The sequence below is a fragment of the Puma concolor genome, chromosome A2 (genome assembly GCF_028749965.1).
Source record: "Puma concolor isolate L17-30 chromosome A2, mPumCon1.1.hap2, whole genome shotgun sequence".
NCBI lineage: Eukaryota > Metazoa > Chordata > Mammalia > Carnivora > Felidae > Puma > Puma concolor.
The window spans coordinates 171,761,246-171,778,068 of NC_141668.1; the positions used below are offsets into that span (position 1 = coordinate 171,761,246).

General features: G+C 67.4%; 2 protein-coding genes across 11 annotated transcripts; one reads left to right on the forward strand and one right to left on the reverse strand.

Annotated features, from left to right (window-relative positions):
* Window positions 1-2,654: 2,654 nt before the first annotated feature.
* Window positions 2,655-5,003, reverse strand: ATP5F1D (ATP synthase F1 subunit delta). The gene is made up of 4 exons (XM_025916308.2): window positions 4,789-5,003; window positions 3,877-4,030; window positions 3,279-3,367; window positions 2,655-3,175 (listed from the first exon to the last, which is right to left on the reverse strand). The coding sequence occupies exons 1-4, from the start codon at window positions 4,927-4,929 to the stop codon at window positions 3,053-3,055; spliced, it is 507 nt and encodes a 168-aa protein (XP_025772093.2). The 5' UTR covers window positions 4,930-5,003; the 3' UTR covers window positions 2,655-3,052.
* A 1,055-nt stretch (window positions 5,004-6,058) lies between these two features.
* On the forward strand, window positions 6,059-16,636 carry CBARP (CACN subunit beta associated regulatory protein). Of its 10 annotated transcripts, XM_086699718.1 has the most exons (11): window positions 7,832-8,083; window positions 9,827-9,943; window positions 10,037-10,176; window positions 10,432-10,496; window positions 10,842-10,986; window positions 11,191-11,362; window positions 11,542-11,730; window positions 12,056-12,266; window positions 13,457-13,640; window positions 13,761-13,841; window positions 14,546-16,636. In XM_086699718.1, the coding sequence occupies exons 2-11, from the start codon at window positions 9,848-9,850 to the stop codon at window positions 15,612-15,614; spliced, it is 2,352 nt and encodes a 783-aa protein (XP_086555844.1). In that variant the 5' UTR covers window positions 7,832-8,083; window positions 9,827-9,847; the 3' UTR covers window positions 15,615-16,636. The 10 variants fall into 10 exon arrangements, with proteins under 10 accessions (XP_086555850.1, XP_086555843.1, XP_086555845.1 ...); XM_086699724.1 differs by lacking the exon at window positions 7,832-8,083 and adding an exon at window positions 6,059-6,158 and having other exon boundaries at window positions 13,457-13,841; XM_086699717.1 differs by having other exon boundaries at window positions 7,811-8,083; window positions 11,267-11,362; window positions 11,583-11,730; window positions 13,457-13,841.
* Window positions 16,637-16,823: the final 187 nt, after the last annotated feature.

The window sequence follows — 16,823 nt, forward strand, 5'->3', positions numbered from 1 at the left end:
CAGGAAAACAGGCCGGAGTCACCTGCCTGTTGTGGGGGTGCCCCAGCCAGCTGCCCAACTGCCTGGCCGCCTGCATCCCTTAACGGTGACCTCAGACGGCATTTATGGAGCGATTAACCTGCGCCAGGCCTGCCGAGTGCAGCCAGGCACCACCCGCCGCGCTATGACCTTTCTGAGCCTGTTTCTGTAGCTTGGCTATAGAGCGATAGGAGAATCCCGCGCGGGACTCTCTGGAGCCCCGGGGGTGTTGGGGCGGGCAGGACCACCCTACCCATCTCACAGACCAGTTAACTGACACCACACGGTAGCAGATGAAAATGTGTTATGCCCTGTTTTCCCCAGCATGCTACTCTGGGTAGGGACGGTTTTGAGGATGACCATGATTGGTGTGGGGCCTTCTCAGTCCTTCTGCTCCCTCTGCCCAGAGGAGGGGGACCTCAGGACCTACTGCCCTACCCCCTGTCCATTTATCTGGTGTCTCACTTTATCTGGCCTGACCACCTCCACCCCACCCTAGTCGTGGGCACCCCTCCCAGGGCTGTGTGCTTTTCCAGGTCTCCATCCTGCTCCCACCCAAAACTCTTGCAGCCTCTTCCCCCCCCCCCCCCAGTCACACCCACACAGGACACCCCGCCCCTCAGGGTCAGGGCTGGGCTGTAGGGAGAGGCTGAGCCAGCCCTTGGAAGGGGTCACTGAGGGGCTGGGGTTGAGGTGTGCGCTCCAGCAGGTGGGACTCCGGCTGGAGGCAGTGCTGGAGACCGGAGAGGGGATTGTGGGGCCACAAGCGAGGGCCTTGCAGGGGCCAGACGGCCAGGTGGGCACCCCACTAGGCAGGGGTGGCCCAGGGAGTGGCGGGTCAGGCAGGCAAGGCTGTGGTCTCGGGGCGCAGAGACCTAGGCCGTCAGGTTGCCGAGGGACTGGGTGGTCCTCCTGGAATTGGGGCCCCGAACGTCACGCACTTTGGAGGTGGGGTGCTGCTCTCAGGAAGGGACTGTGGCCCCAGCCTGCCTCTACAGGTCCCACCTAATAAACACACTAAGCCCATCCACTTCCTACTTCCCTTCCCCTTCAGAGCATCCTCGTGCTCTAGATGGTTCTTGGGTGTGAGCACACACATCAAGTGCGAGGGGACCCCCTTCCTGGGAGAGGAACGGACCCTTACGGGAGCCTGACCTCGAGGAAAGGACCCCTGGCTCCTGGTCACAGGGCCCACTCCACTCCACCCCAGGGCAAGGCCCGGGACAACACAGGCTGTTCTCGCAGGCCCACCTCAGGCAGAGGCATCCGGAAGGTTCCAAAGCTCACACCTCCCGCAGAGGCCCTGCACAGTGCTGAGGGGCCTTACCTACATCCGAGACTGCCCACCCTCCCCCGCCCCAGAGACTGAGATCTCTTAGGGCACAGAGAAGTACGGACAGGAGGATCCCCGGTGTGGGTGGTGCCGGTCTGGCGGCCTGGTGAAGGTGCTGCTGTCTTGGTGGTGTCGCTGTACCCTCTCACCACCTTCTGGAGCCCCCACGGTGTCCTTGGTCTTATTTATCGCTCCCAGGGCCTGGCCAGGAACCCTAGGACCTAGACTCCAAAACGCTCCAAAACGGGGCACAGGGAGAAGTGATCCCATGGCTGTCACAGCGTTCTCTGGGCTGGGGGTTCCTGAAGTGGGGGCCAGCTGCTTGGGCCTACCAGCCTGAGGAGGGGGACCCAGCTAGGAGCCCTCCACAGCTGCGAGCTAGTCTGGAGGCCCCCACAAGCATGGCTCCACTACCTGGAGCCTCCAATACAGCCACAGGACAGTCACTCGCACGGGACAGTGACACACGAGCACAGAGCCCATCTGTGCTGACAACATGCCTGGGGGTGGCCTCCCCGTCACCTCCAGGCTGCCAATGACACACGGGGAGGCCCGGACTCTCCTGCACACTCACGCCCCTGGAATCCCCTTGCCCACCCTGCTGAGGCCCGGGGCTGAGGAAGGAGAAAAATGAGACCCCTGCCCCAAAGTCTCCCGCAGGCCACCTGGAGCCAGCGTCTGGGCCACCCCCACGGTTGCAAAAGGGAAGGAATGGAGCAGCTGCCCGGTGCCAGGGCTGCCCCCGCCCGGCTGCCCCACCCCATCTGGGGCCAGCCCAGGGGCCCGGATGCCACAGAGGTGCCAACGCCACCGAGGAGGAGGGCGCAAGGCCAGCCCAGGCCACCCACAGGCCGGGTGAGCAGAGGGCTGGGCCTCTGTGGGAGCAGGCAGGGCACGCCTCTTCCCAGCGTGGCTGGGGCGGGCCGGGGAGCCCACAGGGCAGCCTGAAACCTGGCAGAGCCCCAGGGGGCTGTCCAGCAGCCCAGGCCCAGCCCAGGAACAGCGGCCACGCCCCCGCCTGCTGTGTCCCCAGGCCCCGCCGGCAACTTTGCCCACACCCACCCTCCTGGGATGATGGCAAACGCCCTGCCCACCACCCACCCTGGTTTCACTGAGTAAGCTCCCCGCTCCTCGGTTTACTCCAGACCCTCAAGGATCTCTTGGGCCACAGCTTCGACACCCTGGAGGCTGAGGCTGGTACTGAACGTCTCGTCACACTGGGGGGACAGGAGCACTGCGGGAAAGGCCGGGCAAGGTCCTGAAGCCACAGGCCCAGGCAGGAGACAAAACCAGCATACACGAGTCAGGTCCCTGGTTTTTAATGGGGGGCTCAAGCTGGGAGCGGGCTGTCCCAGGGGCAGGACGAGGAGCTGAGGGCTCCACAGCAGAGTCTACAAGGTTAGGGAGAGAGCGGGTGGCACGTCGGGTTGGGGTGGGGGGAGCGGCTGGAAGGGTGAGACGCAGAGCAGGGTCTCAGCCGAGCCCCCCTTCGCTAGGAGGCCTGACAGTGTGCTGCCCCCTGGCGGCCTCTTGGCAAGACCGCTCCCTCCACCCAAGAATCCCCCAGGTGGCTCGCGGCCCCTCTCTCCCCACTTCCCCACCCCCAATCAGACGACCCACGCGAGCTGGTTCAGCCTGCCCGGGACATCCCCGGTCCGGTCCTGGGCCTCGGTTTCCCCGCTGGCAAGGGCCACGGACCGCCTACTCGAGAGCTTTCACCAGGGCCTCGTTGGCCTCGATGCGGATTTGGATCTCGGCCCTGGAGGCCTCGTCTGCTGCCCCTGACAGCTCCGACTGCGCCTTCTCCAAGTTCACCTTGGCGGCCTGCAGGAAGTGGGTAGCAGGTGAGAGCCAAGCAGCGACCCCGCCTGGTGCCCTGGCTCAGATGTGGCCTCCTGGGTCCATCGGCTTCCCCTGGAACACTCACCCCCACGTCCAGCATGTCCAAGGTCACGGCCTCTTCAGCCAACAACTGCACCGAGGAATCAGCGTTCACTGTGACGGAGCCGCTACTCACTACGGGAGAAGACAGCCGTGAGAGTTCCGTGTTCGGGTGCGGGGGACCCCGTCAGCCAGAGCCACAGAAGCGGCTCCAGAGCGGTCTAGCATGGGAGACAGGCCGATGCCCACAGGGCCCGTGGTCGCCCACTGGCACCTGCACACGGGGAACAGGGCCTCCTTCCTTCACCCACCAGCACCAGCCCATCAGCTGAGCCAGGGTCAGGGGTGAGCGGGGCGCCGGGTCTGCATCTTGGCTGTACCTCAGAGTTGTGCTGCCGCACGCTCTCCTTAGGATCCAGTTACCCCCCCCCCCCCCGCCCCCGCCCTCTCCATCGGCTCCTCTGCGACAGGACTGGACTTCCCTCTCAGACGCCTGGCCCCCACCGAGACCCTGACCCACCACAAGCTACTGGAGGCACGGGTTTGTCTCTCTCGTGGGCTCTGCTTCTATCCACACGGAGAAGCGAGACACTTGGGCCTGCTGAAGCACGTGGCCCCGCCCAGCCCCTTCCCGGTGCACTCACCAAAGTATTTGGAGGTGGTGCCATCCTCGGCGTGGACAACAACCAGCCCCGGCCGCAGCACCTGCAAGGTGGGTACGTGGGCCGCCAGGATGCCAAAGGCTCCCGTCTGCGTGGGAACGTCCACTTGCCGGACGTTGGCACCGTTGAAAAATACCTGGAAGAACACGCGGGGAATCCCTGCAGGCCAGTCCTCCCCGCCCGGATCTCAGTCTGCCCTGCAGTGAAACGGCCCAAGGCAAGACCCCACGGCGACAGAGCACACACGGAACCAGCCACGAGGACGCGCATACTTGTCTTGGTTCTCTAGCAGCGTCTTAGTGCACAGAAGATAAAATCCAGACGGAGCCCGTCCCCACAGAAACGCTGCCAAGAGCACGAGAAGCGCGCCGACCCAGGAAGACACAAGGCAACAAGTGTCTGAGGCTCGGGGTTCTGCGGGACGGGGCGAACGGTGAGGCCCAGCCCTGGGGCGCTGGATTCCAGGCGGAAGGCTCGGGAACTCGGAAAGCTTTATGGGGCTCGGATTCCACACCACTTGGAAAGGCGTAGGGCGCGGGTCAACGACACAGGGGTTGGGGGGTGGCTCTCGGAGGGACACAGGTGGAGGGGGCATCGGTCCGGGGTCCTGGAGGGGGAGTTAGGGATCTCCGAGACTCGGAGGCTGGGGATCCCGGAGTCCTGACCACATTGGGGCGCCGACGCGGATCCGGGGTGCGGAATGAGGACATGGATCCGGAGCAGGAGGCGGCGGCCTGGGGATGGATTTCGGACCACACGGGGGAGGGGACACAGGGAGCGGAATAAATGAGGGTCGACAACCCAAAGGTTGGAGGTCTCCGATTGCGGACCACAGCGGGTCCCGACTGGAGGTGGTGATCAAGGAGGGGTCCCGAGCCCGACCGGAGTCCGAACCTGCGTGGGTGAGGCGAAGGTGAAGGACATCTGGCCCGGGCCCGGAGCCGGGGCCGGCGCAGCCGCAGCCTCCGCGTAGGCGCGGGCCTGACGGACGAGGCAGCGCAGGCCGGGACGGCGCAGGACCGCGACGGGCAGCATGGCGACGGCTGCGAACGGACTCCGGCCGAAAGCGGGCAACCAGGAGGACGAGGAGGACGACGCGCAGAGACGTCTGGGAAGAGGAGTCCGGGCGAAGGCGCACGCGCGAACTACGACCCCCAGAAAGCCGCAGGCGACTTTAACAACGACGCGCCGAGCTCCGCGCATAGCATGCTGGGGGTTGTAGTTGCCTTCCAGTCCCAGGAGCCTGCCGGTGGGGAGGTGGGGGGGGGGGGAGGAAGGGGGAGGACCGGAAGCCTGCGCGGAACAGGAGTCACTTGCATTCAAAATTTGGGGGGACGCTCGTCGGATGCCAGGCGCTAGAGAGCCATCAAGGGAAATACCAAGATTCCGGCTCTGATTTGGGGTGGTGGGGACGTTTAACACTCAGTGTAACGAATACGCAAATCATACAGCGTGTTAGAAGTTAACAAATACCTAAAAAAGAAAAACAGGGGCGCCTGGCTGGCCCAGTCTGAAGAGCATGCAACTCTTGATCTCAGGGTTGTGAGTTCAAACCCCATGTTGGGTACAGAGATGACTTAAAAATAAACTTCAGGGGCGCCTGGGTGGCGCAGTCGGTTAAGCGTCCTACTTCAGCCAGGTCACGATCTCACGGTTCGTGAGTTCGAGCCCCGCGTCAGGCTCTGGGCTGATGGCTCGGAGCCTGGAGCCTGTTTCCGATTCTGTGTCTCCCTCTCTCTCTGCCCCTCCCCCGTTCATGCTCTGTCTCTCTCTGTCCCAAAAATAAATAAAAACGTTGAAAAAAAAATTTTAAAAAATAAAATAAAAAAATAAACTTAAAAAAAAAAAAAAGGAAAAAGAAAAGCAGAAGCGGGGGGGACGCGGGAGCGGGCAGCCAGCGGACTGTCCAGAGACGCAGACGTTGCGGGGACGGCCAGCCGGCGCGGCTCGAAGACAATCCCCAAGGACGCCAGCAGAGGGCGCCCCGCGACCGGAGATGCGCTCGCCCCAGCCCCGCCCGGCCACCGCCCCCGCGCGCCGGTGACGCACGGACGCGTGCGCGGGCGGCCCGGGGCTCTACTGATGTCACCGCGGCTCGCGCAGCCTCGCTCACGGCGTTGACGTCACCACTCCGCCCCCGCGCACACGCAGGTGGCGCCCCAGGCCAGGCCCCCAGGCCCACATCTTGGTCTGAGGGAAAACGCGGAGTGCGGGATGCACGGGCCTGGGGCCCACGCCGGGAAGGGACTTGGCTCCCGAGCGAGGTATGCAGGCTGCAGAGGTGGTGTCGCACCTGGACGGGGTCGTTGCGTCAAGGTGTTGCTCCATTGGCTCTCCAACCCCAGGGGCTGTCCGCGCCCTAGCTCCCTGCCTTCCAGCGCCTCGGTCGCCTGTGGTCTGCAAACGAGGGAGGACCCAGGCCTAGTGCCCAAGCCCCCCGCCCCTCTGGGCCAGCGCCGTGAGGGACATCCTGGCGCTGTGTGTGTGTGCAGACAGAAGCCCTACTCGCGTTTCTAGGGGTGCATCCTGTGTTCAGCCCAACTTTTCCCAGAGCTCTGGCCCCCCCATGGAGACAAGCCCAATCTGCCTAATCATTCGGCTCCTGGAACCCATCCATTGGACAATTTCTGTCCAGTTTCTACTCCAGGGTGGCCAATGGGTAAAGGCACCACCTGTTACTCGAGTCCCAAACCCAGCGTTATTCTGGAAATCTCCAGTGGACCCATCGGCAGGACCTGTCCGCTCAGTTGGGCCACTATGGCCACCATCACTGGTTTGGATGGCCCCAGCCTCCTCCCCTGTCCTCTCCTCGCTGCAGGTGCCTTCACACACAGCCAGAGGTACCAGGTCATTCTCCTGCTGGGAACCACAAGATGGCTTTCCTTGTTCCTTCCAACACATGTTGACTACAAACACGGTTTCTTACCTCAGGTCCTTTGCACATTCAGCTCCCACTCGCTTAAGCCAGCTTTGCTGGGTATTTACCCACTTAACAAGCACATTCTTGTCTCCAGTGTGCAAGCCCCTGGGGACCCAGCGCTTGACTTGGAACTCACCCCTGTAGTGGGGGAAGGGGTGAGGAGCGACACAATACACTGGAGCAAATAACAGACAACACGAGGACCGTGGAAAGAAGCAGGGGACTGAAACGTGCGGTGTGAGTTGCTGTGTTACCAAAGGTAGCCATGAAGAGATATAACGGGACTCGGCCATTTGGGAGAGAGTTGAAGGAGGCCGAGGAGTGAATCTTGAAGCTGAGTGGAGAAAGAGCCGGACAGGCCCAGCACCTGCAAGTGCAAAGGCCCTGAGGTTCGACTGGCAGTGTCAGTTTTCACTGGAGAAAGAGGTGCCATTGTGGGGTGCTGAGCGTAGGGCCAGGTGGGCTGGGCTAGGACCCAGGCCAGGCCAGTGCAGGCTGATGTCCTAAGCATCTAGAAGGATGAAGCACTATTCTCTGACGAGAAGGGGGAGCAGCTTTGGGATTCACCAGACATGGAGTTTCTGCCAGAGTAGTTCTGATGTCACCCCGGGGCTGCGAAGGCCCTGGTGGCACTCAGCACAGATTATAGTGACTACCTTGGCCCGTTGCTCGTCCCCACAGGCAGAGCGCCCGGTGAACCTGACAATGTCTGCAGCACATTGGGGGAGAGAGTGGGGGGCATGTGTCCAACACCGCCTAGACTGCATCCTGGGGGGCCCCAAGTTGGGGGAGGCGAAGGAGGGGAAGCCGACGCACCCGTCTCCTCCCCTACGTTCCCGGCCCCCGGTCCCCCGGACCCTGGCGAGGGTCCGGAGCAGTGCCGCAGGGGAGGGGGTGGAGACTCAGCGGCCGCGGGAGAGGGCGGCTCGGAGTGGGGAGGGGGCGTCCGGGAGCGCAGGCTCCGCCCCCCACTCCCGCCGGAAGGGAAGGGGAGGCGGTGGCCGGCGCGCTGCGAGCCAGACGCGGCAGCGAGCGCGGCGGGGGCGGTCTGCCCGGGGCCGGGTGGCACCCAGCGGGTCGGAGCGGGCTCGCCGCCAACGCGGTCACGTGCGCGGTCCCTCCTCTTGCGCCCTGCCTCCCCCGCGCGCCGCGCTCTCCATTCATAAATTCTCCGCCTGCTCCGCGGCCACCGGGCACCGGAGCCCGCCGGGAACGCCGCGCAGCCGCCCGCCCGCCCGCCCCCCATGGGCCGCGCGCCCCGGCGCTGAGGTAGGCGCGGCGGGCCCGGGGATACGCCGAGGCGGGCGGGGGCAGGCGGGGGGCCGTGCGGCCCGCGATCGCCGCCGGCTCCGGGGCCCGACCTGGCTCCGGACCACCGGCCCTTCCCGCGAGGCGGCGAGACCGGAGGGAGGGGGTGGGAGTGGGGGGCTGGGGCGGGCGTGGGGGGGCAACCTGCATCCCCCGTCGCGGCCTGGAAAGGAACATTCCCCCGCCCACGCCCTCCCCCGGCCTCAGTTTCCCCTGTGAGATCCAGCGAGGGTGATGGCGTCTGCGTCTCCCGTCTCCGGGATTAGCCCGAAGCGGGGATGCGCCCGGAGTCTGGCTTCCTGCCTCTCCTCCAGGGCTCGCCATGCTCGTCCCCGGGGCCGGCCGGGGGCGCGGGGATGGGCGCGGTGGCGAGCGAGCTCGGGGAGGCCCGGCTGGACCTCAGGGGCGGGCCCGTGGGGAGCGTCCGCCCTCGGCTCCGGTCCCCGCCTACCCCCGCGAGTCCACCTCTCTTCCCCTTCGGCCTCCTGCCATCTTTTCTGGTCTCCTGTCACGGTCCCTGCGCTCCTGCCCCCTCCCCCTACAGCCGGAACTCATTTCCCGACCTACTTACGCGCGCCCCCTCCCCCAGAGGATACCCGGGAGCCGGGCCGTTCTCGGACCGCGGCGCTGAGAACACCTGGGTGTCGCCAGTGCCCACCGCCCCCCGTCTCTGGGCCTCTTTACCCCGCTGTCGAGTGGGGTTAAACCCGAAAGCGTCGGGGACGCGGGAGCCTGTGTACAGGTTCCCTCTTTCCTCTGGGGAAGGACCGAACGCACGCCCTGCCTACTGAGCGCTGCTGGTCATCCCGGCCCGGACTCTGCTCCCTGAGGTCCCGGAGTGCAGTCCCCGGTCCTTCCCACCGGGAGGAGCTGGCGTTGGGGAGGGCCGTCAGGTGCAACGTGCGAGCAGTCCCTTTGCCGAGGGCTGAGCTCCCGTCCCCGGCCTCCGTTTACTCCTAGCGCCAGGCAGAGGTGGAGGCTGGCCTGCTCGCCCGCCGAGGCGCCGGGCCCCGCGCTGGGCACCGGCGGGGAGGCCGCTGCAGCAGCCATCTTGCCGCCCAGGACCGGCTCAAGCCGCCCTGCAGGAGGCCTCCCTCCCCCGCGCCCCCTCCTCTCCCCAGTGCTCCCTGGCAACCCCCCCCCCCCCACTTCCCCCTCCCCGCTCGGCCCGCTGGCTCGGTCGCCATGGGAACCAGATTCTTCAGGGCTGGGAACACATGCGCCTTCTTTGGCCTTTTCGCTCCCCCTAGCACCGGGTGGGGGGGGGACAGCTACCTCCGGGAGTCGTGACTCGGTAGTCCCTGAGCTCCGTGCCTCCGCCCCCCTGCACGGTCCCTGTACCGCTACCGCGGAACCAGCCTCTTGCGCTGGGGCAGCCCCTTTCTCTCCCGTGAGGGAGCAGGCAGGGCTCCTGGGTCTCGCGGGAGCGAGCTGACATCCTCAGTTTCCCTATCTTCCCCTTTTCCGGGCCGGCCCCACCGGCTGGGGAGGTGGTGGAGAGCAGACGCCTCCCCCGTTTTGAGCAGGGGGAAACGGAGGTCCCGGCGTCGATCCAAGCGGGGTGGGGGCTGCCCCGGGGCCCTCCTCCACCTCTCCGTGAGTCACCGCCCCCCTGTGGACTCTCACTCCCACTCCCTCGCTCTGGGAGCCGGGAGGGAGAGCAGGCGGAGGAGCTGGTCTGAGCACGCCCTGCCCCCCCCCCAGGCCCCTCCTCCTAGCTTCAAGATGCAGCCCACGCCCACCATGGCCACCGCCGCCGCAAGCACCGCCGCCACGGCTGCCCTGACCTCGAGGTGGGACAACACCACCAGCAGCCCCACCGTGAGTGAGGGGGCCCGGAGTGGGGCTGCTGGGCGGGGCGGGCCGGGCCTCCGGAGGCCGCCCCCAGCGGTCCTGACCCCTGCCGGCCCACAGGCGGAGCCTGACCCCATCCTCAACAACTACGTGCTGCTGGTGGTGGTCCTGTCGCTCTTTGTCGGTGGCACTCTCGTGGTGCTGTCCGGAGTCCTGCTCCTGTGCAGGCGCTGCTGGGAGGTCCACCGGCGCTTCAACAGGTGTGCAGCCCACCCAGCCGTGGGGCCCCCCTGGGAGCGCCTGCGGGGGGTTGGAGAGGAGAGGGGGCGTGCGCGCGCGCTGCGCGCGCTCGCTTGCTCGCTCGCTTGCTCGCTTGCTTGCTCTGCGGGCATCCCGGGGCCTGTGTGGGGCCGGGTGAGGGCGGGGTGCCTGGGCTGCGGCTTGGCGGGAGGAGCTCGGGCAGCACTGTCTGCCTGCCCCGTCCCACCTTGGGGCCCCCCGCGGTCTCTCCCCAGAGCCATGGAGGAAGCAGAGAAGACCACCACCACGTACCTGGACAGCAGCGCCCATCCAGCCCAAGGTGCGGCGCCCCGCCAGGCTCTGACCCCTGCCCACCTGCCCGCCCTCCTGCCCGCCCCCTTGGGCCGCCTGACCGGCTGTGTCTGTCTGTCTCCCCCACCAGACTGGGCGCAGCTCGATTCCGACTCATCTCTGTTTCCTTAGAGCCCGCGTAGGTGCTCACAGGCGCGTGCTGAGCGAGTGAGTGTGTGAGCGGATGTGTGAGTGCCCACCTCGCCCCTGCCCCGTCCCAGCGCTCAGTCGGGCCCCGCCCCTCGACCCTTCCCCCACCCACCCCCCCAGCCAGTCGCCGGTCCGGCACCAGGCGAGGCCCGCCCGGGGCCCACCCTCTCGGCTCTCCTCGCAGACCCTGACTTCAGGGGGGAGGACCCCGAGGGCCAGGACGCGGAGACGGAGCGCTTCCTGTCCACCAGCTCCACGGGCCGCCGGGTGTCCTTCAACGAAGCAGCCCTGTTTGAGCAGAGCCGGAAGTCACAGGACAAGGGGCGCCGGTAAGGAGCCGCGCAGCAAGAAGGGACCCAGTCCCTGGGGAGGGGTGGGAGCCTGATGCCCTGTGATTGGGCTCCCTGGGAGTCGGGTCCTGCCTTCCACCCCCGACCCCAAACCAACGGGGACGGCAGCAGGGGCGGGCTCGGGGGTTCGGGCTGAGCACGGGGGCCGGCTGGCGTGGTGACGGGCAGGCGTGCTGGGCACAGGTACACCCTGACGGAGGGGGACTTCCACCACCTGAAGAATGCCCGCCTCACCCACCTGCACCTGCCACCCCTCAAGATCATCACCATCCACGAGTGCGACTTGGGGGAAGCCAGCGCCACCACCCCCCCACACGCCGCTGCCGCCCCCAAGGCCAGTCTCGCCATATTCCAGGTGAGCGTGCGGGCGGCCGCCAGCCTGGTGCTCAGCGGGCGGGACACCCACCCTCTGGGCTGGGCCCCGCACCTCAGGACAGGGAGGGGGCGCCTGGCTGGGGTGCACAGAGGGCTGTGGGTCCAGAGCTCCACCTCACGCACCCGTGCTCTTTGACCTGTTACTGCTTCCTCCCCCAGCCCCCGGGGAAGGCCCTCACCGGCCGCTCTGTGGGCCCCAGCTCCGCCCTGCCAGGTGACCCCTACAACTCGGCCGCGGGCCCTGCCGACTTCGAGATCAGCCCCTTGGCGTCCAGCGACTCCGGGGAAGGCGCCTGGGTGAGGGCCCCCGAGCGGCCCCTCCCCTCCCTGCCCCACTCCAGGACCGAGGTCAGCCTGTGGCCTCCCCCCTGCCACGGCTTCCCTTGCTCCTGCCCGGTCCCCCTGCGTGGGAGGGAGAGGGGCCGGCAGGGCGTAGAACACACGCGTGGGGCACTCGTCAGACCAGGGACGCGTGCTCTCGGACGCTCGTCCTCAGGAGCCCGTCTGTCCGGGGCTGAACCCCTGAGCTTAGTCCCGCTGCCACCCACCCGCTGAGCGCTGTGTGTTCCCTCTCTGCACTGGGGGTGGGGAGGGGGGAGCGCAGAGCTGCGGCCCAGGCTGGGGCAGCACCGGGAGGGTCTTTGTGCCTGACCGCCTTCCTCCTTCCTTCCAGGCGGATGCAGGTGCCCGGAGCACCAAGCCCGTCGGGTCAGGGGCCACAGGGGGACCCGAGGAGGCAGGTCCAGGCTCCGGGGCAGGACCCGTCCTGCATTTCTTCACCCGCCTGCGGCGCCACACCAGCCTGGACGGGGCCAGCCCGTACTTCAAGGTCAAGAAATGGAAGCTGGACCCCAGCCAGCGGGCATCTAGTCTGGACACGAGAGGTGAGCGGCGGCCCTGGGTAGAGACCAGGGCCCGGAGAGTACAGCCCCAGGCAGCCTTACGGAGCGAGGTTCTGCACAGGGAGAGGTCACTGCTCCCCAGGGGCCTCGGGCTCCTGTCCCCGGCTGGCCAGCAGCACCCCTTGGCCACTGGGCATCTTGCCCCAGGGCTTACAGCTGGTTGGGCCGTGCGCTCTGCTCCAGTAAAGCAGGGGCACCGTCAGACCACAGCAGAGACGGGTGAGCTTTTTCTGCAAGCTACGAGACCGTAGCGGTTTTCGATCCGTGGTCTGTCTGGCGGGGCAGTGTGGGATCAGCCACAGACTGTGTGTCTAAGCGAACGCAGGGACGGGCCGGTGCGAAACGGTGTTCAGGATGATAGGTCATGGGCCCATCTGGCCTGCGAGCCGTAGCGCACCCACCCCTGAACTAATGCGGCAGCTCTTCCCTCCTGTAGAGCTCTGGTCACGTGGAGCCCTGGCTACAGGGCCTTCTTCTCCTCAGCCCAGAGCAGGAGCACGTGTCGGGGGTGGGGAGGTGGCCACCCTGAACGGCGGGTACCAACAGGCCCGTGCCCAAGGGAGCTGAGCCGGGACAGGACGGGACAGGCGGTTCTGTGGAGGTGGGGGGTCCTGGGGTCAGGAGAGCTAAGGAGAGAGCACAAGCCCCTCGTCGGGGCCTGGTGCCAGCTGGCGCCGCAGGGGAAGGAGGAGCGAGCTCTGGCCGAGGCGCTCCTGGGCGGGGAAGGCGGCCTACTGTACTGCCGTCGGGAGCTGAGACGGAGCCCGTGGTCCCCGAGGGTGATTAGAGCCAGGCGTAGGTGTGCGAGTGCCTGGGGCCTGTTTGCCGGGTGACTGTCCCCCGCCCTTTCCCACCGGAGCTTCGCCTAGGCCCTCCAGGGGGCCCGTGGGTGGAGGTCGAGCTGGCAGAAGAGGCCTCCCCTCTATTCCCCTCAGTGGCCCCCGCCAGCCTGTCCCTCATCCTCCCACGTGTCCCGGCTTCTGCCTCTTAGCTCAGCGGCGCCCGCCTCCAGGTGCCCAGTGCAGACCTGCTCCGGCCACGCTCTCGTGGCCGGAGCTGCTTGGGGGTCCCGCTACCGCCGCGGCACCTCAGCGCACCCCTGACCCAGGCGGCTCCTTGCGGCCCGGGGCCGGGAGGGACTCGGGCAGGCTGACGCGCCTTCCTCTGCACAGGCTCCCCCAAGCGGCACCACTTCCAGCGGCAGCGGGCAGCCAGCGAGAGCACCGAGCAGGAGGAGGGGGACGCCCCCCACATGGACTTCATCCAGTACATCGCCAGCGCAGGCGACACGGTGGCCTTCCCGCCCCCCCGTCCCTTTCTGGCCAGCCCCGCCAGCCCATCCCCCGCTCTCGGCAGGTATTTTGTAGTGGATAGCAGCGTCAGGGGTGGACCTGTGGGCCCCTGCCCCACCCAGTCCCCCGCTAAGTGGCCCGGGGAGGGCTTTCCCCACCCTGCAGACATATCACATTCTTCCAGCTCCATCGTCCCTCCTGGAGACTGCCTCACTGGGGCCACCTCTCCAGCAAGGACCAGAAGAGGGAAACTGGGGGAGACTGGGTAAGGGCAGAGGGGCAGGTGGGGCCCTGGACGATGGCCACAGGGTCCCCAGGACAGGACGCCTGCCCAGGCAGGGCGGCCAGGGGCGGGTGCCTGCTTGGATGTTACTGCTTCCTGCTAGAGTCCACGGCCCCGAGGGGTCCACTGTGGCCTGGTGCCCCTTCCTTCCTGCCCGTGTTCCTGAAGGCTGGATGGCCCCTTCTCAGAAATTGTGGCTACTTCTGCCAGCAGCACCCCCTCCCCCAGCCCCACAGACGGAGGTACTGGGGTGGTGAAGCTGCCTGAGTAGTCCCGCTGGGGAGTAGGGGCCGAGCTGGACTCCCGCCTGGCCCCGTCCATCCCCGCCACTTCCTTCTCCGCTGAGGTGTTAGGAGGAGGGGAGCGCCACAGGGGAATGTTAACTCTGTGGGTGAGGCGCCAGCCACCTGCAACGCCAGCAGGTGCCTGGGTCAGATACTGGAAAAAAAAAAAAAAAAAAGCGCCACGATTGAAAGGCAGGTGCCAGGAAGGCTTGGGGTTTATCCAGAAACCACCCCCTGTAACAGGGACCGCCAGCATTTTCTTAAAATCCGCTCTCCGCAGAGCCTGGCCGAGCCTAGGGGGTCCCCACCGGCGCCCACCCTTCCGGACCCAGAGGCAGGGTGGCTGGGGAGAACACGGAGGGGCGCACACAGCCTTCTTGACTGCTGCGGCCTGGCTTGCAGGCTAGAGGCAGCGGAGGAGGCGGGCGCCGCGGGAGGAGCGAGCCCCGAGTCTCCCCCCGAGCGCAGTGGTGGTGCGGGGCCTGAGCAGCAGCAGGAATCTGATGGTGAGCGGGACTCGGGGCCAGAGCAGGCCCAGACCACCTACCGGGATATCTGGAGCCTGCGAGCCTCTCTCGAGCTGCACGCGGCTGCCGCCTCGGACCACAGCAGCAGTGGCAACGACCGCGACTCGGTGCGCAGCGGCGACAGCTCGGGCTCGGGCTCCGGGACCACCGTGCCCACTTTACCACCGCCCTCGCCGCCCCCCACCCCCCGGCCGGCAGACAGCGAGGCGGGAGGTCCGCGAAAGCTGTTGCAGATGGACAGCGGCTACGCCAGCATTGAGGGCCGCGGCGCCGGCGAGGACGGGCTCCTCAGCGCGTCCGAGAAGCGCTCCTCCTTCACCAGCGCCGGCCGCACGGCCACTGTGGGCACCAGCTTCGAGGGGGCGCCGGCGCCCACCGAGGCGCCCGTCCGGCCCCGCAGCCCGCGCGCCTGGCCCCGCCGCGCCCCGCGCCGCGACTACAGCATTGACGAGAAGACAGATGCACTCTTCCACGAGTTCCTGCGCCACGACCCGCACTTCGACGACACGCTGCCCAGCGCCACGCGCCATCGCGTGCGCGCGCACCCCCACACGCGCAAGCAGTGGCAGCAGCGCGGCCGGCAGCACAGCGACCCCGGCGCGCGCGCCACGACCCCTGCCCCGCCCGCGGCCCCGTTCGGGGCCGACTCCCGCCCCACGCGCGCGCCTCTGCGCCGAGGCGACAGCGTCGACTGCCCCCCAGAGGGCCGCGCGGGCGACGAACCGGCCGCGACCGCCATCCCGGTCATCGAGGAGGAGCCCGGCGGTGGCAGCAGCACCTGCCCCGGCTCGGGCCTGTGCGTCGGGCCCCCGGGGACGCTGCTGGACAAGCTGGCGGCTGGCCTCGATGACAGACTCTTCCCGCCGCGCCTCGCCCAGCCCATCGCCACCGCTCCCACGCTGGCCGCCGCCGCGCCCACGTCTCCCGACCACAGCCCTGCCTAAGCCCTGCCTCCTGCACCCACCTCGTCAGCTTCTCCGGCGCCGCCCGGGACCCCTGCCACGGGACCCGCCTGGGGCGCGACGCTCCAGGGCGCGAGCGCTGGGGCCGCGGGGCCTCGCGCGCGCACGCGCGCAGGTCTTCTGGCCGCCCCCACGTGCGCGTGCTCGCGTCCTCGTGACACCCTCGAGCTGCCTCTGGTGGGCACGCGCACACGGTCCCCGTTGGGCACTTAGCAGGTGCCCTGTGGCTTCCCAAAGCGCGAGGCTGCAGGGCCCTGGCTCGGCTGGAGGGGGCGTGGCAGGCTCTCATCTTCGGGCTCCCGGGGAGAACGTCCACCTGCCTTCCACCCTAGACAGCAGCCTCTGAGTGGTGGCGTCTCGGGCACAGAGCACCGGGAGGCGCTGGCGCAGGACCTGCTCCCTGGGGCAGCGGCGGGCGGTGCGGGGCGGCGCATGCGCAGGGCGCCCCTACCAGGACCAGTGGAGCCTCGAGGCGAGTCTGGGCTGCACGCGCTGAAGGCCTCCCCAGGGCGCACGCGCGGGCCCTCTAGGGCCCGGGGCTCCGGAGATCGGGGGCCGGCCGGCGCCGGCTCTGCAGCGCGCAGGTCGGGTGGAGGCCGCAGCCGCCAAACCCCTGAAGCTGTTTACCTCACTGCGGCATGTGCTCGCGGCAGTCTGCGCCCCCTCCGAGCAATAAACGACGCCTCGCCGCCACCCCCTCCCGCCGAGTTCCCACGCCCACCCAAAGCATGTGAGTGGGCCACCCGCCCGCCCCGCGGGTGCACCGTCCAAAGAGCAGCCAGAACTCTGTCATGTTTTAAGACACAAAACCCAAACGGCCAAGGTTTCAAGTTTCCCAAGCTTTATTTATTGCCAAAAGATGGGGCAGCCCTCGCCTGCGGCCGAGTCGCCCCACCCCGCCCCTCCCCTCCCCTCCCCTCGGAGCTTCGTGCCGTCTGTGTACCATCCAGTGATGGGAGTTTCTTGTGTTTGTTTTCTGGTTGATTATAAATATTCACTGCACACTCTTGCTTAGTTCGGGTTTTCTCTGGGGACCCAGGGGCACAGAGAACTTGGAAAGACGGTCAGGGTCCTGCGATCAGGCCCCCGGCTGCTGCACTGGGGAGCCGAGGGCCCTGGGGAGCTTTGGGGAGACCGGTCACCACCGAGGGGACTCCTGTCCAGCGTGGCCAAAGATAGACCCCCTCGGAA